The following is a 27,176-nucleotide window of genomic DNA, read 5'->3' on the forward strand; positions in this document are numbered from 1 at the left end:
GTTCACTTTGTATATATACTAGTGGAGTGGCTTTTTTGTAAATAATTTTGACCTTTAGAATTTTCTAACTACTTCAGTGTTTTCTACTTACTCTTTTCCAATCTGATGTTCTCTAGCATTAAAAGGCATATTTTACAGACCATTTTGAAGCAAACAATCAAAAATCTTGTGATTTCTTTCTCTACTCTTGGGTTGAATAATCTATGGGTTCATATGTTGCAATCTTAATACTAACACATAAATAAGATATAATTCTATTCAGAATCAGATTCCGATAGCTCATGTTGTGTGTTATTTATTATGCTTGAGGGATTCTAGATCAACTACCTTCATACATTGCCCCTTTTAATTTTATTGTTTTAGCACAGTTCCTCAGTTTTTGGTTAAGATTGGAGAGCCAGTCCGCTCCATTACATTCAAGATTCGAATGAAGAACTTCCTATCTGTGATAACAAAATTGCAGACAGAATCCAACTAGAAAGCAAGGCAAGTCAATAATTGTACTCGCTAATTCCTTGTGACAGAATTATATGCATAGTAAAGTTTATAAAGCATTTGAACATTTTTACTGTGAAATATTGCATTATTATGGTGGGAATCAGAGAGACAAATGAAATCAATTGGCATATAATTGATCGCAGACGGACAAACAAATTCCACCGGCCGATACATGCCATGGTTACTACCTACAACTCAAATTTTCCTTCATTTATGGCATGCCAATGTTGCTAAGAGTTTTGCTTTATGATATGATTTCAAACCGTTGGCTCTTCCATATTCATTGGAAATTCAAAATGCCAATTAGCCTTACCTTAAATGCTTCTGTAGATATTGCCACTTTTCATGTATATAATCCCAAAAATATTGTGTATTTGAAGCACATAATGCCAATTATTACCTGTGTTTTTTTCTATTAGACTTTGCTTCATAAAGAAAGCTCTCAATTATCTTTAAAAAAAAACCTCTGATATCTTTTAGATGGGAGTAAATAAATAAAAACTCACTTAATACAAAACCAATCATTTTTTGTTCCAATAAATATATGATATACATTGATATGTATCACAATCACTGACCAAATTTTGTAACTTATATCCCTTGTTCATCAATTATTTATGGGGAATCAATTCAATTCTGGTTTCAAACATATCAAAATGTGAACCACTACATTCAATCCTTTTTAATCGGTCTTAATCAATTCTGAATCCATCACATTTATACGAATTTGCCATTGGCATTGATCAAGGAAATAACCATTTAATTATTTTTAATTGGTCTTAATCAATTCTGGATCCATCACATTTGAAGTTCAGAGTCTCAGAATTTGAAGTTCCGAGTCTCAGACAATTAGTTTTGATAGGAATAAGCAGTTGGCAACGACTGAGGAAACACCTATTGGATTTATCAAAAGAATTAAGTAGATGTCATTTTTTTCTATGCTCCCACTTTCATTACCAAATCCTCTCTTTTAGATAACTGCCGGAGTTCTTCTTACTTCCTTTTAATTGTATGTTAGAACAATCAATTTGTTCGTTGTTGCAATTTTTAAACTAGAACTAAAGTCCCTGATTATCTTCTTCAATCTAGAGAAACGGAAAGAAAGCAAATTTTGGTCTATTTTCAATTTCCGGTGTTCAGATTAAACTAATGTTACTTCTCACATAAGTGAGAGTACTTTATAGTCTTACGATACCAGTACCTATATACAAAGATTAAATATCCATGGCCTCGTCATTCTAGCAAGGATTTGCAATATTAAATAATGCATACTCCGATTTGTTTCTTTTGAAAGTAGTAATATGCCCATTTATACTTAATCTTGGCATTTGTATCGTACCATACAAGGCGAAATTCTGGGTGTGCTGAATAGTGAGCGATAAAGCTGTATAGCTTATAAACCCTTACATATATGATAGGTGTAAACGTGGGCTCCGAGTGTACTCATCAAAAGACTAGACGTATATGGGAATATTTATTCTCGTACACACAGTATGTACAACGGATAAGCAATCAACGACTTTCGTCCGTTCCACCGCAAGGCAATCACAACGGACAACATAAACTGCAAAATAGGATTTTTATTTTCTTTTTTTCTTTGATTGAAGAGAACTTACAGTTCTTTAATTGCAAAAACAAGGCCCGTGAGAGGATGCGGAGCCTTAGGAGGAGCAGGCTGAGGCGGCGGCAGCAGCTCAATCCGTTCAACGAATGCACCGAAATCTTCCTTAATTGTCTTCCTCCTTCTCTGCACTGCCAAAAATATTCCCGCTAGTCCCAACCCCACTAGAACAATGATATTTGTGGCAGACGACATGTTTGCTGCACACTTTGTTCTGAAGTCAATCTAGAACAGTAGAATACTCTTCAGTACCCTAAGATAACTAAATCCGTTCTGAAAAAAAACAGCATGGCGAAAAAGCCAGAAGGGTTGGAGTAATAGCCTCTAGTAGCTCTCAGAAAACCCTCGTAAAATCACAATAGGGGATAAGAAGTGAAAAGAACATAGATGTACCATACACCATATATATCAGAGGCGACGTTCCAAATGCAGGCTTGAGAGTATGGTTAAGATTGGATTATATTTTGTTCCTTTTTCACAGCAAGCTTTCGTCCTTGAGGAAGTAAAGCACCGGATAAATGAGTTAAATGGTTGCTTTTTATATTTTATTTTTAAAATTATTTTGGTATGTATTTAAAGCACCGGATAAATGAGTTCAATGATTAATTATTGTATAGTTTATCTTTGCTTTTTATATTTGAAAAAGTATTATGGTATGCATTTTTAGCATATTAAAGTTTTATAGTAGGTAAGAGGTGGAAAGATGGTTCTTCATTCTAAATGTGGTTTAATGGGAGAAATATGTAAAATTTGTCTTAAGGTATTTTGAAAGTTTTGCATTTTCAATCAAATACTTTTATTTATTTATTTATTTTTGTTGGTCTATCTTTGAGTTCAATCAAATAGATTTTATTTTTCTTATTTTTGTGGATGAATTTATGGAGCAAATAAAGTCAATTGGTAGGTCTTTTAGTAAATAGTATATTTGTGCAATAAAAATTCAAACAAAGGGATCATCTCGTGATGTGATTAAGTGATTGCATTATTAGCAGTGGAATCATGGTTCAAATCTTCACTTGACCTGGTCCAAATAGATAAGTCTTAATGTTAATTTTAGGCCACCTTCATTGGGTTGGTGTGATTGCGGGCTCACTTTTATTTATTTATTTATTTTTGTTGGTCTATTTTCGAGTTTAATCAAATAGATTTTTTTTTTTTCTATTTTTGTGGATGGCTTTATGGAGTAAATAAAGTCAATTGGTAGGTCTTTTAGTTAATAATATATTTGTGCAATAAAAATTCGAACAAAGGGACCATCTCGTGATGTGGTCAAGTGATTGCATTATTAACAGTGGAATCATGGTTCAAATCTTCACTTAGTTTGGTCCAAATAGATAGTCTTAATGTTAATTTTAAGCCACCTTCGTTGGGTTGGTGTGATTGTGGGCTTAATGCCCCTACCAGTTTACCATGCTTGCAAGTTAAATATCATCAATAAAAAAAGTTTGAAAAGTTGATATCTTATACATGAAAAAATATGCAAGGGGAATACATGACATGGCTCACCAATTTGGAAAACACAAGATTAAGCATTAAGCTCCGTAGACATGAATCTAAGTAAACTTGTATAAAAGAAAACAATAATAGTATTTTTAGAAAATAAAATCATCATAGTATGGTCCATTTAATATCATTGAGTAGATAGGAAGAATTATTTTGGTTGGGATTTGTCTAATTGTGTAAAGATATTTTTAGCAATCAAAGTTGATTATTTGAGTTTGTTGTGTTGAATGGGTAATAATAGGATGTTGTTCTTCCTTTGTAATATCACTATCGGGACTCAACTGTGTAGCTTTTGAGTCAAACTCATTGGCTTATGTTTCAAGGATAGTTTTTCACAAGAATCCATCTTTCATGATAATGAATGGAGTACTTAGCACTCATTACATGTAGGTGATGCTCACAAAGATGAAATATTGGACTTTCCCAGTAGGTTACCCATCCCAATACTACCCCAACTCAAGTGTGATTAACCATGGATTTTACTCTAAGGTTAAACCCATGTAGCTTGCTACCCAATTTACAAACCTTTAGCAGGCGTTGTTCCTTATGAACCATTCACTATAGGGCCCCTTTAACTCATCAATTGATAAGTATGAGATTACTACAAATTGTCAATTTGTGATATTTCTATTAGGATTCTTCCTTTCAAATTTGTAACATGGTACTCCAAAAAATATATATGATTATAGTTATAAAAAATTATGGAAACAAGTAAATATTTTTTTGACCACATTTTATTGGGGGGAAACTAATTTTTTGGCTCATTCCCTAGTTAGTCCTAATTCACAAAAGAGCATAACAACTAATATAATTTTGAAAACATGATTGTCCTGTGAATTAATGACTTGTCATGTGTTGTAGATTTCCAATGTGTGGACTAAAAAAAAGGAAATGTGATTACTTTTGTCCTTAGATGACCCAGTAATTACATAGATACAATTAACTTGAAATGTGATGAGAAGACCACTAAGCCATATTTCTAGGCCCAACAAAGAACTCTATAGTAGATTGTATCCCAAAATTGATTCAACACAAAAACAATAAATATCAATCCCACTCACAAATTTAGAAGTTAGTCTAAAATAGTCAATAAGTGTCATTAAGAACATAATTTGGGTATGGAGATGGCAGGAGCAACACTAAGCAACATTAATGCCCTACTTTTGGTTATGACAATAATGGAAATGGCGGAGATGGTAAGAGCAACACTCTACAACATTTATTTTTACTTTTGGTTATGACAATAATGGAAATTATGGTATCATTAATTCGCATAACAAAGGTAGATGTGTGTAGCCCATAAGTGATTATAAATGTTGCTTATTTGATGGAGATGTCATATTTAGCACTTGGCTTTGTGGGATCTCATGTTGTGTTTTTGGGAAAAAATTCGTGTCAATGTTATTTCTATTACTGAGAGAGTTGATTAAATGACTATATTATTATACATAACTAGTCTAATTTTGACCTAAATGTAGTGTTATATTCATATACATAATCTTTTTTATATACCTTTTCTTAGTGCTATGTATATGATATTTTTTCCTTTTATTTTAGCAATTAATAAAATTAAGTGATCTTTGAACAAGGGCCTCATGGATGTGTCTTTTGTACCTATTGTACTTTCCAAATCTAATTTTATTATATAATGAATATGAGTTCAGATAATTTCAACTTGAGTTACTAGGGCTCTAGAATTTTGTGAGTTTTTTTGTTTTTCTTGGGAAAAAAAAAAAAAAAAAACCTTACTTCATATTTAAATAAATCTATATCTTACAATGTTGGATTATTTGTGCAAAAAGTATGGGTGGGTTTTGACTGACCTAATATTATACATTATAGAGTTATTTGTGTGGGATGTCATGGTTTTTGAAATTTATTATTTGTGGAAGAAGTTTTGAATGTTTCCGTTTGATGAATCTACATCTTAGATTTCTTATTTATATGATATATTTTAATGAATATAGACCTTTAATATGTTCAATTTATTTGTGTAAGCTTTTTTGTGCTTTTAAAATAATTCTACACCTTATAATGATGACTTTTTTGTAAAGACTATAGGGTGTTTCTAGAACGAATCTAGAAACCTAACATTGTTAGGTTATTTTATGGGTGACATTTGGGAGTTACACGTTGTTTTAGTGTGATTGTATACAGTATGCTTATGGGGATTAGGCTTATTTTCTCGGTATTTACATTGTACTTTAGTATTCAATAAAGTAACAAGACTTTTCATGTAAGAGCAATTTAAATAATTGACTTAAATTTTGTAATGTTTCTAGGAATAGAGAATTGGTGTCTTTAATTCATTGATACATGCAACAAACAGGGGGGGAAAAAAGGAACTTGTTTATCTTTGATATGCAAGCATTTAAAACAATTTGCTACATTGAATATGGTAACAAAAATTAGATTGACTAAATAATTGCATAGGCACACTTAGCTTGAAGTATGACAAGAAAGAGACTAAAACCGATTTCTAAGTAAATTGTTTACCTTTCTTCTTAACAAGTAAAAGGCTTGTTGGCCAAATAGTTCTATAGTGATGTCTTCATTTTTAAGAGAAACATTTTGTATTCCTTGTTCTTTATTATCTTCTTCGTCCATTATCACTTTAGATGTTGACCTTGTATGTCCTTTTAATGCTACCTACAAGATTTCATCCTTGTCTAAGATCTATTTATTAGTATTGTTTAGAAAGAATGATAAATAATTCTTCTTCTTTTTTAATTCATAAATTAACTCTTAATGATCTTATTCCTAATTTATATCTACTTAATCCATTTTTTTCATGTGCTAACATCATAAAGTTCTATGATATTTATTTTTGTTCTTTCTAGTATGTTTTTTCATATTTCCTACATCAAATGCAAATGAACCCATTTCAATAAGTTGTTTATATTTTTTTTGTGAATTTAGTATATTAAAGTAATTTAATCAAAAGGAAAGATGATGATTTTATTCATTCTTATTTTTTAAATTATTTTCAAACCCAATAGGAAATATGTTATTGTTGTCATTCTATTATTGTATTCCATCAGCACTTAGGTTAGCTAGTTCATCAACTTGTTTATTACCTTCTTCGTAAATGTGTTTGGTGCAGAAGCACCTTAATCAAACTCCCTAGGATGTACTTCTTTATTTTTTGTTTTGGCATGTATTGACTCTAGCCAAGTCAAGAGAATGATTTTGGGCATTGCTAGATCTTTTGTTTGTTCAAGTTGGTTCCTAGATGAAGTTCCCATTCTAGGAGGTTTTGGTTTGATTATTTAAGTGTTGTTTGTATAATGGGTCATGTATATAGGACCATAAAGCACAAGGAAGATGTAGGTTTTAACCTATCTTGTCCTCCATGATGTTTTTACATCCTATTTCATGGATTGGAGATCCTACATGTCATTTGGAGCAAGAAAGGGAAAAGATGTCAAAAAGATGTAATTTGTGCAAAAGTTGTCAAAAAGGCAATAATCGCAAAAATCATGCAAAATGATATCCTAAAGGATACATCATGCCTAGACACTATTAATGTATCATCATGGACAAGTTTGGAAGTTCCCAAGTGAAGGAAAGAAAAGTTGCTCAAAGATGCAAAAGGTTGTCAAAGTTATGCAAATTTTTTTGACAACTTTTTGACAAGAAAAGTTGCATAATGCAAGAAAGGGTTGATGGTTATTCCAATTACCTGCAACCTCTCAAGGAACTTATAAAACCACAAAGGAGACCCATCCCAAGGGTTAGAAGTTGTAATCAGCAAATTTTGTGCAAGTGAATCCACGAATTACAGTTTAGTTTTTAACATTTCTTGAGTTTCTTGGCTTCTTGTATAGAATAATGGATTGAAATTCTCATTCTAGTGTTGAATTCTTGTTGTTCATGTTATTACAATACTTTTCCTTTTAGATTGAAAGTTTGTAGGTGTTCATTCAAGTAGGTTTTGAAATTCATTTCTAAATACTCTCTGTGTTGGTCCAATTTTGACCATCTGTGCAAGAATGGCTCCCCTATGAGTTCCTACCTTGAGTTCTTCATGGCTTTAGGGAAAATGGGAGTAGATCTAGTGTACATAGTTTTTGGGCCCCTGAAAAGTTGTTCGAGCAATTCAAATATGATGCCCTGGGCAAGTCTTTGATACTTGGCTAGGCAATCATAGTATTGGCAAGAAGGTTTTGGGGTTTAAATGTGAAGGATACTTCAAACCAAGAGTTGCAAAAGGAGGAGGGGTGAGTGATTTCACTATATTCCAAAGGAGAAGGTCTCATAGTAAGTTTTGCTAGTGGAATGATCAGACCCTAGTTAGCCCTATCATCTTTATTATGAATTCCTTAATTATAGGCATACAATTTACTTTCAGATGTACGGATGGCTTGGAGACCTGAGACTCAAAAAACCCTTGAGGCTTTCTAAAAGGGTACTCAAATCTAAAGTTTGTCGGTCATCTTGTTGAGAGAAAATTGGAGTTAAAACACAAGTAGGAGGGGTAATTCAATTAGGCCTAATTGGTGCAAGTCCACAAGGTTGAATGATGTCCAAAACTTCACAAGGTAACCCCTCACTCCTTATAGTGGTAGGAATGGTGAAGAAAGATAAAAAATTATAATTAACAAAGTGGCTTGAAGAGGAATTGATGAGTCCAAGAGGGAATTTGATTGGTGTATCTAGGTAGGGAGTAGCTAGAGGATAGGGTAGGGATCATCTAGGGATTAAGGTATCAAAGGGAACCCTAATAGGCTAAGAGAAATCCTAATCTAGTCCTTGAGAAGCTAAGCATTAAGCAATCTACCTACCTTGTCTTACATCAGTGTTTAAATTCATCTTCTAAGAAATGTGTACTCAATTGAAGGATTCTTTCTAATATTGAATTTAGTTTCTAATTAGGTATTTTACCCATCCTTGTTGCGTAAATGATTATTTGAGAGTCTCCTTCTACTATTAATTGGTTTATACCAAGGATCTTGCTAAGTTGAAGTCCTTCTGATAGTGTTATTATTTATGTCATTTTGTTAATAGTAGTATTCATGGGTTTAGCAATCTTACCTAAAACATGACTCTACTATCATGAATAATAAACCATATTCCTACTACACCTAGATTGTCTCTTCAAGCCCCATCAAAGTTCAGTTTATGTCATCCTATTCTAGGAGATTCCCATTTACAATTTGATCTATTTTCTTTACTAGATTGTCCTCCTTTACCATACTGAGGTGGAATAATTAACCCAGTCCAATTTTACATAAAAGGCTATCTCATAATGAAAAGGAACATTCGTAATGATTTTGTATTCTTAATTTGTTGTTTAAAGTTTCAACAATGCTTGCTTCGATCTTTCTCCCTAGAGATGCTAGAGTCATTAATTTATTTTGGAATATTTGTCTCTATCTTTCTTTACATAACTCCCATGTGTCTATTGATGGAGCTAATACTCGTATGTTCTTATATAGAGAGTTTGCAACTTTAGATGGCCACTGCTATAGGAACTCCTGAAAGTCTTGGGGAAAAGTCGTACACAAATTTAAATTTTGACAAATATTTTCTCAACAATAATAAGCATAAGGGAAATCAAGTAATAAATGATATACCATCTCTGAATCTTGTTCACACAATAAGCATCTTGAGGGACCCTCATAACCTACCTTTGAAAACCATTCTACAGTTAGCAACATTTTTGCATGGCAACCCATAGGAAATTGTGTGCTCTTGGTAAACATGCAGTGTATCAACATGAATGAAGTGGATAATTTGAATTATGTTGATCTATTAAATTGATATCATGATTATACTCATCTTTGAACTTGTAATTTCCATTGTTAGATCCACCACCAAATGATTTTATCCTTCATTTATTTTATTACAAAGTTCTTTTTGTTGGTATAATCACAATATATCCTTTTTTGTTCATTTGTGAAATTGATACCATCCGCAGATCTCCATTTCCATTCCAATGTTGGATAGTTATCATTCTTTTTAATATAATATATTAATTCATTTTTTCAAACTTATTTTGATGTATTTTGGATACATGGGTCAATTTGTTCTAAATTAGAGGGACATACCCTCCCTATGAATCTTCTGAAAATAGAGCACCCTTTCCATCTCTGATGTCCGAAGTTAATTTATTGTTAATAATTTATTTACAAGACAATATGCAATTCCAAATCCTTGATCCATTAGGGTGGTTTCTACACTAAAATATATTGATGGGGTTTATATTTAATGCATATTTGTCTACAAGAATTCTAGCTCATTTCCAATGGGGTTCCGTCACCATATTCCAACATAGTTTGGCTCCTAAAGCTAAATTTTGTGTGGATAATTTTTTTATGCCTAGACCCACTAATTCTTTGGGTTCACAAATGTTTTCCTATTTTATCAATGGTATTTTCTTTTTATCTAAGATTCCTTGCCAATAAAAGTTTCTAATATCATATTCAATTTTGTTACATATACTCATAGCCATGGGTAAAATGGACATCTGATAACTGAGAATTATGTTAGAACTTATTTAATCATCATAGTTCTTCTTGCATTAGATAACCATTCACCTTTCCAACTATCCATTTTATTATGAATCTTGTTTATTACTAGTGCCCATAAATTATTTCTTTTTATTCTTTTATCAATTTGTATTCCTAAGCACTTACATGGAAAATTCTTTGTCCCAAAACCAATGATATTACATATTTCTAATTCTATTTCTAAACTAGTATTGAGGAAGAAAATTTATGATTTATTGGTGCTCACCATTTCTCCATATGTGGACATATATTTTTGAAGAATGACTTTGAATTGTTGAGCCTCGTTTTTGGAATTAACACTTGGTAATATGGTATCATCAAAAAATTGTTGATGGGTGATACGTTTTGTGTTTTCTTATATTTTAATGCCTTGAATTTTCCCTTCTTGATGCAATCTATGAATAGCTTTATCGAGGATTTCAACCATGATCACAAATAAAAAAGCAGGATATTGGATCACCTTATCGGATGCCCCTAGAAATTTGAAAGAAGTCATTTGGATCACCATTAAGTCTAGAAATTCTTTATTTTCTAGCCATTTGTTTTCAAATATAAACGATTTTCTAGTAGGTTTGGTCAGTTCATTGATTTCTAGCCTAATTGGGAAGTGGTCGAAGCCAAAAAAAAAAAAAAAAAGATTTTAGATTCAAGAGAGAAATTGAAAGTTCCTAAGTGTCTTTTAAAAAAGGATCCATCTAATTTTTTTGCTATTTGACTAAAACCTAATCTTCTATTATCCCATTTAAAGTTACCATTGTTGTTCTTAATATCTAGCAAAAAGATTTATTTCCCCATTAAGTGAAATCCTTTTGCAAATGTGAAATAAAAGAAGATACCCCAAATTTGTCATTAGTGTTAAGGATTGCATTAAAGTCTACCCCTATAATATGATACTCAAAGACATGTTTATTCAGATGATTGTTTACATCCATCCATAATGCTAACTTTTGGTTGTTTTGAGTTGTGCCATGTATATATTAGTTAATATATGATTTGATTAGGATCTAGGACTATTACAAAGAAATATTAACCAATTACATAAAAGTTAATTTAATACTTTGAATGAATTAAATTAACATAATTGAAATAAAGAACATCACAACATTAAAAGGCAGAATGAACAAAGAGAGAGAGGGACACAACACATTTGATTTCGGAGTTCGTCCGGTATGGACTACATCTCCAAGTCCTACTCCAATAGGGGGACCAATTCGATTAACCCCAAAAATCAGGTACAATGTTACAACATCATTCCCTCATAAGAACCACAGCATTATTCTAGTGTACGGGACTGAAAAATGTCCTCCTAGAAAATTCTCTCCAAGTTCAACAATTCTAAATTCTCCAACTGTTCAATGATCTCCAAAAAGGCTCCTAACCTGCCTTTTTATACAAAAAAAAAAAGCCTGAATTAGGCTAAAACCAATTAATATAAAAATGGGGCTTTTCAACAACTACCCTTCGAAAATAGCCCTTAGCCATTTTAAAAGATTCGGCTATATGTAATTTTTGGGGTAACAAATTAACAAATACCCTTAATTTAACTAAAGTTGGCGGGAGGTTTTATGTTAAATAGTATATGCCACAAATGCATTGTTGAGCGCTCAAATAGCTCTGTGGCGGTTAGACATCTTATTTGGCCACCGGTTGGCGATTCCAACCCCGTCAGTGGCCTCCTTTATATTCAAATTTGTCAGCATTACTCTTTAAGTAAAATGTCACCCAAACATATTTAAAATGACACGTATGGTGTATGGTAAGTGATTACCATTACTAATAGGGTAGTTGTGGGTTTGAAATTTTTGCCACCCTCTACCCAAAGCTATCCTGTCGGCATGATGATGTAATGCAGACATCATTCAAAAAAAATTTAAAATCTAAATTTCAAACTGCAATATCTTTCACATACGGAGTCTGTTTTCGACGAAACAAACGCTACTGGAAAGCTCTCGATGAGATCTACAAATTGAAATCCATTGTTAACCACTTTTGAGATGTTTATTTTTTCACCTTTTAGTGATCTCTGTACCTAAATTTGACCATCCTTTGACTGGCCATAACTTTTGCATACGGACTCCATTTTTGCCCGTTCGAATTGCGTTGGGTCCAAAATTTTGAGGACTTTAAACTGATGTTGATTATTGGAGTTTTGGAGATACTTCAATTTTGACAAAAATACTCCCTGGATCAATATAAAAGATAGATTGGAATTAATGCTTCTAACTCTTCCCTATATCCAATTGTTGTGTTTGACTAATGGTTCAGAGGATAATTTCCTAAGATCCCAGATTAATGCTATACCTTCCGAAGCCCCTAAAGACTCCATCCATTCCATTTTCCATATTCTTATTTTTTTCCAAATTTATTTGATTCTTCTAAACTAATTTTAGTTTCTTGAAGTAAAATTATATCTTAATTTAAAAATAAATAAAAATATTTCAATTGTCTTTGTTTCTTAGGGGTATTAATACCCCTAACATTCCATGCAATGAGCTTCATTGGCCCTTGGGAAGGAACTTCCCCTCCCCTGCATGAAAAAGTTCTATCAATTTGGCTTGAGTTTCATCACTTACAATCTTACATCTAAGTTCTACAATAGATTTCCTACCTCTTTTTTCTATTTTTTAACCACCCTTGAGTTTATCAATCCATCTTTTGTTGCTGACAAGGCCAATATATTTGTTGAACTATTATTCTATGTAGGAAAAAAAGGATCTTTCCCAAAGTCTTTCCTTCTTCCATTTCTCCCCTTAAAGCTTGTTTTATTTTTTTATTGAATGTTGCAATATATTCTAATTCTTCATCTGTCTTCTCTTCAATTCTCACTTCCATATCAATGTTTTGACGTATCCTTGGTGCATGAATGCTAAGTCTTTAGTCCCAATGTAAAGTATATCATTTATATAATCCTTACCCCTTTCTTATTATTTGGGGACATTCTTTGACAATTTCATTTCTATTATATTCATCCATGTTTGGGTTATCTTTCGACAAATCTAAAACACGATGTTCATTCCCATTTATGCCTCCATGTTCTTTCATTGTTTGTAAATTTAGGACGTCATGTATTAACTTTCCATCATAATGGCAAACAATTTCCATATCTTCTACTAAAGATTGGTAATTTAGTTATATCTCTTGCCAAACCATCCTATATGGTTTCCTATTTTTCTTTTTTGGTCATTTGGATACCAAAAAATTTCCATTATTTTCCCTTAATGCTATTGTTTCAATCTGTTTTTCAGAAGGTGGTTTAACTAAACCTTTCCATATTTAAAAATATTTTCTTCTTTTTTTGTATTGAAGTTTAACCTCTGAGTATACTTGTTATTGTTGTTGTAATCTATGGAGTAATTTCCTTATGTGTTTAATTTTGTGATCTTACTACCTTTATGCCTATTGCTTTTTGTTAGTTCTATTTGGGACTTTGATGAATTTATCAAATTTTTATCCTTTATTGATTTTGTTAGTTAGATTATCAAAATTCTCTAGTTCTTCCCCCTGTATAGCTTGTTCTAGAACCTCCTATTTTCAATATTTTCCTGAGTATCTCTTTTTTGTATCTTAGAAGAAATATACAATTCATCAATAATTAAGTCTTTTTTCTGGTAGTAAATCATACTCATTATTGATAGAATCTATCATTATGTGGTTCAGATTTGATAATGTAGTGGTGATTTCTTTGATTGGTTGTGGATGATCTTTATGAGTATTTTGCCACAAAATTAATTGATCCCATAAACTATTATGGATTAAAATGATATCTTTGATCAAATTACTATAGCTTCTATTATTTATTTGATCTCTTTAATATATAGATTTTGATTTTTACATACAACACAATGTTCCATATTATTGATGTTCTCATTTTGGTTGTTCTTTGTATTATATCATCCTTCTTTTGCTATTTATTCATTGTTATTATATTCCTCAGTTATGTATGTTAGTTGATTCACCTCCCATTCTACTTTGACAATATTAATGCGTGGTGAACATGTCCCTACATATTGCTCTAAATCATCCTCCATGGTCTCTCCTTCTTCTAAATCCTTATTTGGAATATAAATCATACTAGCTAACTTATGATTTGATCTATTATACTCTAAATTTTCCATGGATTCTAATATATAATTGTCTCGACTTTTCAAATCTTCCTTATCTTTGGTTTCTCGTACTAGATTTTGTTTAGTAGCTAAAGAAATATCCTTTAGCAGATTTGTGGTTCTCTGAGTGAGTGTTATGGAGTCTAAAATATAAGCCTTCTTTTAGTCTGAATCAACTAAGGCTATATCATGGATGTGGCCCTAAAATTGTGTCATTTGTAGGTTGTAAATTGATCTATTGGTGATTATTTTAAGAGGCTTAAATTATTGCGTGTTTGATGTTAAATTAATTAGTATTTTGATTTCATTAGAATATCTAAATTTGGATTCAAACCCTAAATTTTTTTGCATTGAGTTTCTTATTCATTTTAATGTTTGTTCATGCATTAATTTAGTTAGGAATGATTTAACAACTATTCATGTGATAGGTCTAATTGGTTAATACTATCTTCACTAATATTAGGATACCATTCTATAAACTTAACATTATAACTTTTATAGAAACATAAAGGTCCATTGATTAGTTCATCTCTTATTTCTCTATTTTTACATTGTAAAAATAACAAACAATTATAAAGGGTGGAAATACTTACCTAGGATTCGTAAGCATTTCTTAACCATTATGCCAAATTCGGAATCTTGGATTTGAGTCCATTATAATATACAAATAGGTTGTGTTATTTACAATCAAACCAATGATCTTCATTGTATGGGTTGTTATTAATTAGAATGTTATCTTTGAGTTTCTAATTAGTGTTACGAATTGGTTGTTGTTTGATTATGATGCATTTTGATGAATTATTACTACCCCTCTAATGATTCAAGATATTATTCCTTGCAAGATTTCCACCAATTTGAGTCTTGATTTTCTCATTCATACTTGTTCTTGTATTTTTTGCTTCTATTTTAAATCTACCCAATATAGTAGTATTGACACCTATTGAACATGTTCGGTGCCCTAGGCTTATGAATTTGTGCTCTTTTTTGGAAGCTAATAACCCTAATTCAATCCCCCTCCTTAAATTTTCATTGATTATTGCCATTGCATATTATCAAATTCTTCCTATGCATAGGAAACAATCTGCCATATTGAGGAACCATAACACGAGTGCCAAATGTATTCGATGTCTCCCAATAGGGTTGTATGCCACTAAAGTATTATGTCTTTTGCGAATAGGATTTGCTTGACTTAATTTCATTTAGCTTGTGATCTTTACTATTATTTGAAGTAGAAGTAGGAAATTTCCCTAAAGGTCAAATAAACCCATGCTTTGGTGTCTAAGGATGCATCTTTTGATTCTAAGAAATAATCTAGTGATTATTGTCATTTTTGACATCCTAACCATCCATGACGTTGGAAGATTTATGCTTATCCACTCTAATAGATAAATTTAGGGCTTCAGATGCTTTGGGTGAAGCTAGGGCTTCAAATGCATTTGTTATAACTAAGGCATACTTTGTTTTGAAACAATAATGCTTGGAACTGTTGCTTTCAATATGTGAAATGGTATTCACAAAAGACTATTTTTTTGCAACTTGTGAGCCATTATAATTTGTGATAAACATAGTCACTGTGAGAAGAATCCCCAGTTCATTTTTCCTATCCCTCTAGTCTTATATCCCCGACTTTTTTTTTCTTCCTTCCCTTAACATGGGTTTTCATTCTCAGTTCTAGTTTTGGGGGATCATGCGATTCGTACCTTATTCATACCTTTTCCATTCCTAAGTGGGTAAAAGAAGCATTTATTACTTTTGAAACTCAATAAAAAATAAATCCCCCTCTCCTAGTCTTCTCTTATTCATTCACTATGATTTTTTTTTACCATTGATATGTGAGCGTGTGAAAATATTTTTTGGATAGAGTCAAGTTATAAAAAAAAATCAACACGAAATGGTCCAATATTGTAATCAAGAGGATAAATTGGATTGGGGGAGAATGGTAAACCTCAAATTATAAATTTTTTTATGGTCAAAAGATGATTAAAGACCATACTTCTACATGCTTAATTTTAGTGGTACGAATAGTCTAAATAATATGTCACATGTGCCTTTTAATCATCCTTTCATAAAATACTCTACTATATTTCTATAAATTTCAATTGACCAATCTAATGCCTCACATGGAATGTGCCTACATACAAAGGGAATAAACAGATAGCTTTGTCTTCAAATTTCTTGATTGGTAGGAGAAGAAGTCAAAGAAAGCTAATTAGTCTCTTTATGACTTAAACGTTCTCTCACATCTTCAAGGCTATCATGGGAATTAGAAAAGATAAACTAATTATTATTGCTCAGGATATGAATAGATAATATATTCTGAAGAAATAAATATAGAGTATGAATATATATTATTGGAAACTACAATTGGAACAATTTTATGTTGTCATTGATGCCAAACCTTATTGGTGAGATAGTTTACTATTTGATCTAAGTGTCATATCTATATGATTGATGAAGAGGATTTGAGAAGTTGGTCATAACAAAAGCATCTAGAGGAAAGGTTGAGTTACGAAGAGGAAACTATAAATTGACACTTGATTAGTTGGACTTTGACAAGATAAAGTGATTGTTTAAATCATGTTGCAAGAAGAGAAAATGGTCCAACTAAAGCCCTGAAGCAGTGATCAAAGATAGACCAAATGCACAGGCTTGACTAAGCAACAATGTAGATGATTAAGGAACTTGAAGTATATGTCGAGTGATGCTAGTGTCAATCAAGCTAGAGTAAGTGCCAATCAGAAATAGTGTTGGCTGAGCATTAGTATTGACCAAATGATAGTATATGTTCTGAACAAGAACTCTAGTAGCAACCGAGTAACCTAATGATAATTGAGTGTCAAAACGTAGTATTGGTCGAGGGACAACATTTTGACAATTTGTGAGAAATCATAATTTCCAACCGACAGAGTCGGCTTCTTGGAATATGGAAAGTGTGTTGAAGATAAAGATGGATGAAATAGAACATTTAAATCAAGGGAAACTATGTTTGCACATTTATATGTAAGGATTCATGAAGAAGTTTCTAGAGATCCTAAGATCTACGATGGTGTTTAAGCAAAAAAAGATTGGAATTACATATTTAAGGAGATACAAGGGCTAACCTTAAAGAGTTGTTGAAGGTTAGAGAAGTTGTTGATGCTATTGACTAGTAAACTTAAGTAGGAGGTTGAGAAGAGTTGAGAATAGCAAACATGTGATTGCTTGAAAGGATTGTCAAGCAAATTAGAGACTGAGATGACAAAGAAGGCTTGTACATGGAATAACTTTGAGCCAAACTGAGATCTGTATTTGCAAAGTGAGTTGTATTTGTCATATCAAAACCTAATGTTACATTCTAACCATTGTATTAGTTTGAAATACTTTTAATCAAGGTTGACCTAATAGTCATATGTAAATCCTTTAATCAAGGTGACATTCTAATAGAATGTTCTAAAGTCCTCTGACAAGACCACTCCTAATAAGGTGATTAAATCCTTTAACAAGGTCATATTTAATAGTGTGTTTTGTAACCTTTAACAATGTTGGCTCCTAATAGAGCTCACTTCAGAAGAGTGAAAAGATTGGTGACATGTTACTGGTGGTTTTTCCCAAATTGCGTTTCCACATTAAATCCTAGTGTCAAACTTGTGTGGATGTTATATGTGATGATTTACTTTAATGTTTACAGTTTGCAAGTATGTTATATTTAGGACAACAGACAGCTAGTTGATGTTACTGAAAGTTTATTTTAGAGACCAAGCTAATGAATGTTAAGATTCGAAGTTGTTCAAGTGTTTGCTTGTTCAATTGGTACATCTCGACCTTAGATAACTGATTCAACACCCCCCCCCCCCCCCTCCCCCCTTAGTTATTCTAAACATTCTAACAATTAGTATAAGAGTATTGGTGCTTATAGAGAAAATTTTGAAGGTACTTGAAGCCAAAGATCATGATGTACAAAAAGGAGGTGCCAAGGTTTAACAAAGAGAACTTCGCTGCACAAAAAGGTTTTATATGGCTACATCAAGTAGGAATCAAAGAGGGTGCAATATATTTTGTGGACAAGGCATATGTGGAGATAACAATAGTTCCTTTGACAGCTCGGTAGATGAAAGAAAAGCAAGAACACAACCAAGCTATGCTGAGTTTGGTGGCATTAAAACCTACAAGAATGCAAAAGAAATATGGGATACACTACAAATTATCTATGGAGGAGACAAGAATGTCCTAAGAGAAAAATTAGAGAGCTTGAGAGGTAAGTTTGATGAAATGAGAATGACAAAAGGAGAAATTATAGTCCAGTATTGTGCAAGATTCAAAGAAGTTGTAAATTCTATAAGAGGTGCCAATGGAAAGATTGATGATGACATTATCATAAGTAAGGTATTGAGAACTCTACTTCCCATCTATGCTATTCAAGTTTCTATAATATAAGAATTGAGATGCACTCTAGACAATGACCTAATTTTGGAAGGTGTGATTGGTAGGCTTACTGATTTTGACATGTCAAATTTTGATAATTTCACTCCTACTTCTATTGAATCTTCTTTTAAATCACAATTGGTTCTTAGTAAGAAAGGAAAATGAAAACATGTGAAAAGAAACAGTGATACTTCTGATGATGAACTTGATGAGCTTGAAGCATTGATGGCTAGAAGACTTCCAAGAGGCAAAGGGAAATACAAAGGTAAACTTCCTATAATCTATTTTTCATGCAAAAAAGTTGGTCATATTGCTGCAAGATGTCCTGACAAAGAAGACAAGGATGATAATAGAGAGGACATGCAAAGGAAGAAGAGACGATTGAGAAAACAAGAGAAATAAGGACTACAAAGAAAAAGATAAGAAATCTTGTTCCATTGCTAAAGAAAAAATGATAATTAATCTAATATAATGATGAAGAAGTAGTCTATATTGCTATGAAAGAAGATTATGATGAAGATGAGAAAACTGCATTAATTTCATATGTGAATAAAAGTTTTAGGTGGATAATTGATAGTGGTTGTTCAAATCACATGATTGGTGATAAAATTAAATTTGAAAACATTAGACCATATAAGGGTGGTTGTGTTAAATTTGGCAATGATGTACCATATCTTGTTAAAGGTAAAGGATCAATACAATTGAGTGATAAGATCAAATGTGACAATGTTTATTAGGTTAAAGGTCTTAACTATAATTTTTTGAGTGTTTCACATTTGAACAAATAAGGTTATAGAGTTGAATTCCATCATAGAAAGGAAAAGATATTTGATGTTGACAGTGAACTGATTAGAAGTGGTCATCAAACAAGAGATAACTTGTTCTATCTAGATTTATTTAGCAAGACATGTTTATTTGCACAATATGAAGATATTTGGTTATGACACAAGAGATTATGTCATGTAAATTTTGACAATTTGGTTAACATTAGTAAGATGAAAAGAGTCAAAGGTTTACCGAATTGAAGAAACTTGATAATGTCGTGTGTAAACAATGTCAATTGGGAAAAATGACAAAATCTAATTTCTAGAGCAACACATATACATCTGATGGTATTTTGGAATTGGTTCATGATGACCTATGTGGACCTATTGGTGTTTAAAGCTATTGTGGAGACAAATATTTCTTTATATTTGTTGATGACTACTCTAGAATGATGACTGTAATGTTTCTTAAAGAAAAACATGATGCCTTTTAGTTATTTCAGTGTTATTTGGCCAGAGTTGAAAAGGACACATGAAAGAGTTTGAAGTGCTTAAGATTTGATAGAGGTGGTGAATTCATTTCCAAGAATTTAACATATTTTGCAATGATAAAGGAATCAAAAGATAGATGTCAGGACCTAGGACCCCTCCTCAAAATGGAATAGCTGAAAGGATAATTAGATCAATCATGGACTATGCTAGAACATTGATTATGGAGAAAAATGTGTCATATAAATATTGGAGAGAAGTTGTAAGTACAACTATTTATACTTTGAACAGAGTGCAAGTTAAGAAAGGTACAAATGCTACACCTTTTGAATTATGGTATGGATAGGCACCAAATGTAAAGTATTTTTAAGTTTTTGGAAGCAAATGTTATGTACTTAAGGATAATAGAAATGGAAAACTTGATGATAAAAGTGATGAATGCATATTCCTAGGTTATTCCACTAAGAGAAAAGCTTATAAGTGTTTGAAATCTAACACTAACAAAATTGTGGAAAGTGCAAATGTGAAAGTTGATGAATATGCAGAAAAAGAATGAAGTTGAATGTAAAAAAGAACCACAAGACTACAATTCATTCATATATGTGAATGATGGTTCTCCTAGTACCCCACCTGAACAAGAGAACAAAGTTGTAAATCAACAACAAAATTGAAATGTTGAGCTGCAACAACTAGTTGTTGAGCAACAAACTGTGGGTGTTGAGCAACAACAAGATGATGTTGAATCACAAGCAAAGAGAGGTGGACATTAGGATGACATTGGCGAGCAAGCTGAACATGAACCAAATCCTAAACTAGAGAGAGATAATGAGCTTGAAATTATTTTTCAAGATGAACCTATTGAAGAAAAAAGAAGAAAAGAACCTGTACTAAAAAAATATGTGAGAAGACATCATGCACCTCAGAAAATTATTGGAGATAAAGAATCTAGTGTTATGACAAGAAAGAGACTTGAAAGTGATACATGTTTACTTTGTGAGTATGAGCCTAAATCTACAAAAGATGCTTTGGAAAATGAGGACTGGATACAAGCAATGACTGAGGAAATTGAGCAAATCGAAAAGAACAAAAACATGGACACCGACACCTAGGCCTAAAGACAAAAATGTTATTGGAACAAAGTGGGTATTTAAAAATAAGTTGAGTGCAAAAGGTGAAGTCACAAGGAACAAGGCTAGACTAGTATGCAAAGTATATGCACAAGAAGAAGGTATTGACTATGGGGAAACATTTTCCTATATAACAAGACTAGAAGGAGTTAGAACACTACTTGCATATTCATCTTACAAAGGATTTAAGGTATACTAGATGGATGTCAAATATGCATTTTTGAATGGAATACTTAAAGAAGAAGTATACATAGAGCAACCTGAAGGATTTGTTGACCCCAACAAAAAGAATATGGTGTGTAAGCTACAAAAGGCTCTATATGGTTTGAAACAAGCCCTTAGAACATGGTATGAACTATTGCATAATTATTTGGTGAAGACTGGATTTGCAAGAATTAATGATAAAAACAATCTATACTTAAAGATTGGCAAGAACAATGAGTTATTGTTGTTTGAATTTTATTTTGGTGATATCATATTTGGAGGCAAGAAAGAATTATGAAAATCACTTGCTGATGAGATGATGAAGGAATTTGAAATATCTATGTTTGGAGAGATCATATTATTTGTTGGTTTACAAGTATATCAAATGAAGCAAGGTATCTTCATTACACAATCCAAATATATCAAGGAGATACTAAAATATTTTAGAATGGAAGATTCAAGACCAGTTAGTACACCTATGGCCACTAGACATAAGTTATATAAGAATGAGGATTCTAATGATGTGAACCATATATTCTATAGATCAATGATTGGAATACTACAATATGTTGTTCACAATAGACCTGATATTGCATTGGCAGTTGGGATAGTTGCAAGATTTTCTATAAGTCCTAAGGAGAATCACATGATGGTAGTGAATAGGATACTTAGATATCTGAAAGGAACATAAGACTACGGATTGTATTACACGAAGAATGATAAGTTTGAACTAAAGGTGTTTATTGATTCTGATTGGATAGGAAATGTTGATGATAGAAAGAGAAAAAGTGGAGGTAAATTCTTTCTAGGAAAGAGACTAGTTTCATCGATAAGCAAGAAGCATAACTACATTTCTCAATCAATAGTTGAAGTTGAATATGTGGTAGCAGCAGTAAATGTTTCAAATATCATATGGATCAAGCAATTGTTTTTTATTAGGAAAACAGGTTTTACAGGGGTCTTGAAACCCAAAGTTTTACAGCATAAAACAACTTAAAGCATAAAAGATAGAAAAAAAGCTACCTCAAAAGGCCAGAAACAAAAAGGCCCGAAGCCTGGGAAACAAAGGCCAGGAACAAAGCCTGGCGGGCAGACTAGTGTCCCTTCTTCTCCATTTCCTACAGGGTTTCTGCAGCGTCACTTTCCTTCTAGTTGGCCTCTTCCTCCTGGATCGTGGGGGGGAAATGCATCTGGTCCCCCTGACTTTCCTAGATTCTAGTCTCTTTCTGAGGATCCTCCCAGCTGGTTCCGTGCTCTGTACTCTACTCCACGTTCCCCACAAGACCAACATTGGTCAGATAGTCCTCCAGATTAACAATGTTTTCATTCAAGGTATGGAGGGTATCCACAATCTGTTTAGTCACAACCTTGTGGACGGAATCCAGCCTTTGGACCTTCTGCTCGAGTCGGGTGATTCTGTCCTCCTGATTGTCTCTGGGGTCCTGGCTTCTGTCTTTTTCCTGGCTGCCCACCTGGTCTTTACTGCCTCTGGCCTCAAGTGGATCAAGCAATTGTTGAAAGGTATGAAGGAAGAGATTACTAATCCATTTGTTATCTATTGTGATAAAACTATTGCTATTAACATATCAAAGAATCATGTGATGCACACAAAGACTAACATATTGCTATCAAGTATCATTACTTGAGAGAGCTAGTTCAAGACAAAGAAGTAAAATTAGAGTATGTGAACAATAAGGAGAAAATAGATGATATATTCACTAAAGCTTTACCTAAATATGCTCATGAATATCTAAGATTTAAACTAGAGTGATTCCCCTAGACAAAGCTACTTAAGCTAAAATGGTGTTCTGCATCAAATGTGTTGATCAAACTATCTTACAAATTGATGCAGATGGTCCTACTTTAGGAATTAACATATCAAAGAATCATGTGATGCACACAAAGACTAAGCATGTTGCTATCAAGTATCATTACTTGAGAGAGCTAGTTCAAGACAAGGATGTAAAATTGGAGTATGTGAACACTAAGGAGAAAATAGATGATATATTCACTAAAGCTTTACCTAAAGATGCTCATGAATATCTAAGATTTAAACTAGAGTGATTCCCCTAGACAAAGCTACTTAAGCTAAAATGGTGTTCTGCATCAAATGTGTTGATCAAACTATCTTACAAATTGATGTAGATGGTCCTACTTTAGGAATTACCTAAGGTAGTATTGAGGAAAAAGGATAGAATCATGTTGTATCAATCATACATAGATGACAGATGAAGAATTTAGTACTGACATGAAGACATCTACATGGAAAAGATGCATGAGTTAAAGTTTCTTTGACATTGTTCTCAAAGAGGAAGATGTTGTGAAGCAGTTACCATAAGAAAGAGAGAGAAAATTAAAGCTAGTATGTTAGTTACCCATATAAAAAGAGAGAGATATTGATAAACAAAGAGGGAAAAGATGAAGAATCTGATTGGTTTCATGATCTACTATGATAAAAGAAGCATATTTGTTGCATATCAAAGCTACATGAATGAGAATCAAAATGAAACTAAGGATACTAATGAAGATCTAACACTGTACAAAAAGGGAGTTTTCTCAATTCAGTATGTGTTTTAGATTGCATGGTAACTAGAGGCATTGTCATCAATTCCTAAGAGGAAGATTGTTGGAAACTACAATTGAAACAATTGATATGTTTTCATTGATGTTAAACCATATTGTTGAGACAATTTGCTATCTTATCTGAGTGTCTTATCTATATGATTGATGAAAAGGATTTGAGAAGTTGGTCATAAAAAAAGGATGTAGAGGAAAGGTTGAGTTATGAAGAGGAAACTACAAATAGACACTTGATTAGTTGGACATTGGCAAGATAAAGTGATTGTTTAAATCATGTTGCAAGTAGAGAAGATAGTTGTACCAAAGCCCTGAAGAAGTGATCAAAGATAGACCAAATGCATAGGCTTGATCAAGCAACAATGTAGAAGATTAAGGAACTTGAAGTATACACCGAGTAATGCTAGAGTCGACCAAGACATAGTAAATACCAAGTAGAAATAGTGTTGACTGAGCATCAATATTGACTGAGTGACAATATATATTTTGAACAATAAATCTAGCAGTGGTCGAGTAACCTAGTGATGACCAAGTCTCAGATCATAGTGTTAGCTAAGGGACAACATTTTGATAGTTTATGACAAATCATAATTTCCAGCGGATAGAGTTGATTTCTTGGAATATGAAAAGCGTGTTGAAGCTAAGGATGGATGACCTAGAACATTTAAATCAAGGGAATCATGCTTGTGCATATCTATGTAAGGATTCATGAAGAAGTTTCTAGAAAAGAAGTGGATGAACAAGAAGGTGGATATATTCATTGTATGTGTTGAATCTGATCATAACCCTAAGATCTACAATGGTGTTTAAGTGAAAATAAATTAGAATTACCTATTTAAGGAGCTACAAGGGCTAATCTTAAAGATTGTTAAATGTTGGAGTAGTTGTTGATGCTATTGACTAGTGAACTTAAGCAGGAGGTTGAGAAGAGTTGAGAACAAGAAGAGTGTGATTGCTTGAAGGGATTGCCAAGAAAATCAAAGACCAAGATAATAATGAAGGCCTGTCAATTGACCATCTTTTGAGCCAAACTGAGATCTATATTTTCAAAGTGATTTGTATTTATCATATTAAAACCTACTATTATGATCTAACCATTATATCAGTTTGAAATCCTTTTAATCAAGGTTGACCTAATAGTCATATGTAAATCATTTAATAAAGGTGACATTATAATATAATGTTCTAAAGTCCTTTAACAAGGTCACTCCTAATAGGGTGATTAATTCATTTAACAAGGTCATATTTAATAATATGTTTTGTAACCTTTAATAAGGTTGGCTTCTAACAGAATTCACTTTAGAAGAGTGAAAAGATTGGTGACATGTTTCTGGTGGTTTTTCCCAAATTGGGTTTCCACGTTAAATCCTAGTGTCAAACTTGTGTGGATGTTATATGTGATGATTAATTGTTAATGTTTACATTCTGCAAGTCTATTATATTTAGGATAGTGCTCAACTAGTTGATATTACTAAAAGTTGACTATAAAGACCAAGCTAATGAATGTTAAGATATGAAGTTTTCAAGTGTTTGTTTTTTCAATTAGTACATATGGACCTTGGCTAACAGAGTGCATTCTAACACACACACACACACACACACACACACACACACATAAATTTGAAGCAAAAGGTACAATAATCTCAAAATTTTGCAACCATTTGAGTTAATTGATCTACCATTAAAGGTCTACAACTTCTAAACATTCACCCTTGCCTACAAGTTCTACTTGCCCATATACATGTTTAACCATGTTCCCATACACCCAAAATCAATAATATCCAAGACAAGAAATTTCATCACTAGAGTTCTTACTAAGTCATTATTGGTAACAAAATGGGTTGGATATAATCTTTGCACAACAATTCATATTAGTAGCAACAAAAAAAAACACCACTATACCTAAACTAGTTGGGCTACACCTTCACCATGGATTCTCTATTCTTTACTGAAACAAACATGCCACCCAAGTGTCCAATCATTACTTCCTAGGCTTCCTTGACTTTGATGAATTCTCCTATTTTGTTTGACATTTTCCCTCCTTAATCTTCTTGTTTGACCTTTATCTCTAGCTTCTCCTCATTATGAAGCTATTTTTCAGCTTTCATCAATGACAAAAGAACCACTAAATATTTTTGCACATTGAGAAAGCTTATTTAATCATCTTTTCCTTGTGCATGGTTATACTCTAAGCCAAAAATAGTTGGAAGTTACAAATTGTACCTTCCACCACTCTACATGTCCCATCTCCTATTAAAAAACAAAATTTTGTCTATTTCATTCCAATGATTGGGACCATCCCACCTACCCACTTTGGCTTCATACATTGTCTCATCACCCATGAATCCTCCTCGATTTTTCCTTATTACAATGCTCAAGAAAGAAATGCAGAGGATAAATCTAAGTTAAAGTTCTTGGCCTGAAATTTGTAGTCATGAATTTCTCTCTAAAATAACCTACATATGGTTCCAAAAGAAAGAATCTTCAATCATTAATATCCCTCTCATCCACATAAGACTCACATTTCTTGTGAATATATGAAGTTGGTTGAGCATGTGTAGGGAAAAAATTTCCTCCATTCCAACATTCTTTCTTCCTATGATAACCTCAATTTATTTTTGTTATCAATGAAATGTCATGTCAAACATAGTTGGTAGTTTGATAACACCATACAAGCCATTCTCTCTCTTTTATGGATCCTTCCAATTTTGTCTCAAAGGTGTTAAACATATATCATCAATAATGTTGAAGATCATTGATGAAATCATTAAAGCTTTGAGGTTCATGTGGTCTTTTTCATACATATCAATGCTTCATCATTACTATTTACAATCCATTATGACTCTCATGAGAGGTGTTAGTATTTAAGTAATCTCAAATTTAAATCAAAAAGTCTTATCAAAGCTAAAGAAGCTCTAGGAATTCCAATCCATACGCTAACCCATTTATATTTTAACCTTTCATACAGTTCTTCATACTTATTCAGGGGTGAAATGACAACAATGAATTTAATAATGTAAATTAGATGAGATGAATTCATTAGTCAAACAATTTCACCCTAAGCCATTCAATACAAGAGAAAGAAATGTTTCCAAACATAAATCTCAATATAACTTGAATGAGATTAGAAAAAACCAAATAGGATGAAGGGATGCCAATACTAAACTCAAACTATACTAAGGAAATACACAAGGAAGTCCTCTTTCATGCAATGTTCATTAACTTCATATGTGTAATGTGAATATAAACTGAACCAATTGATTACATGACAAAGATGAAATAGAATAAATATAACTAACCTCCAAATGTGTAAGGGAAAGTGATAATATACTCTAAAAATTGTAGATCTATAACTACTACAAAAAACTTGATTGCAA

At 32.4% G+C, this 27,176-nt stretch overlaps 1 protein-coding gene across 3 annotated transcripts in view; it reads right to left on the reverse strand.

Moving 5' to 3' along the window:
• TOC64-III (translocon at the outer membrane of chloroplasts 64-III) overlaps positions 1-2,647 on the reverse strand; it is a 165,902-nt gene extending 163,255 nt beyond the window's left edge. The window contains exons 1-2 of one of the 3 annotated variants that reach the window (XM_089797109.1): positions 2,513-2,647; positions 2,115-2,344 (exon numbers count right to left, since the gene is read on the reverse strand). In XM_089797109.1, the coding sequence (XP_089653235.1) occupies positions 2,115-2,344; positions 2,513-2,515 (233 nt within the window). In that variant the 5' untranslated portion in view covers positions 2,516-2,647. The other 2 variants (XM_089797111.1, XM_089797110.1) reach the window with 2 other exon arrangements.
• Positions 2,648-27,176: the final 24,529 nt, after the last annotated feature.

This window comes from Cupressus sempervirens, chromosome 8 (genome assembly GCF_028749045.1).
Source record: "Cupressus sempervirens isolate cs-2001-9-10 chromosome 8, ASM2874904v1, whole genome shotgun sequence".
NCBI classification, from domain to species: Eukaryota; Viridiplantae; Streptophyta; class Pinopsida; order Cupressales; family Cupressaceae; genus Cupressus; species Cupressus sempervirens.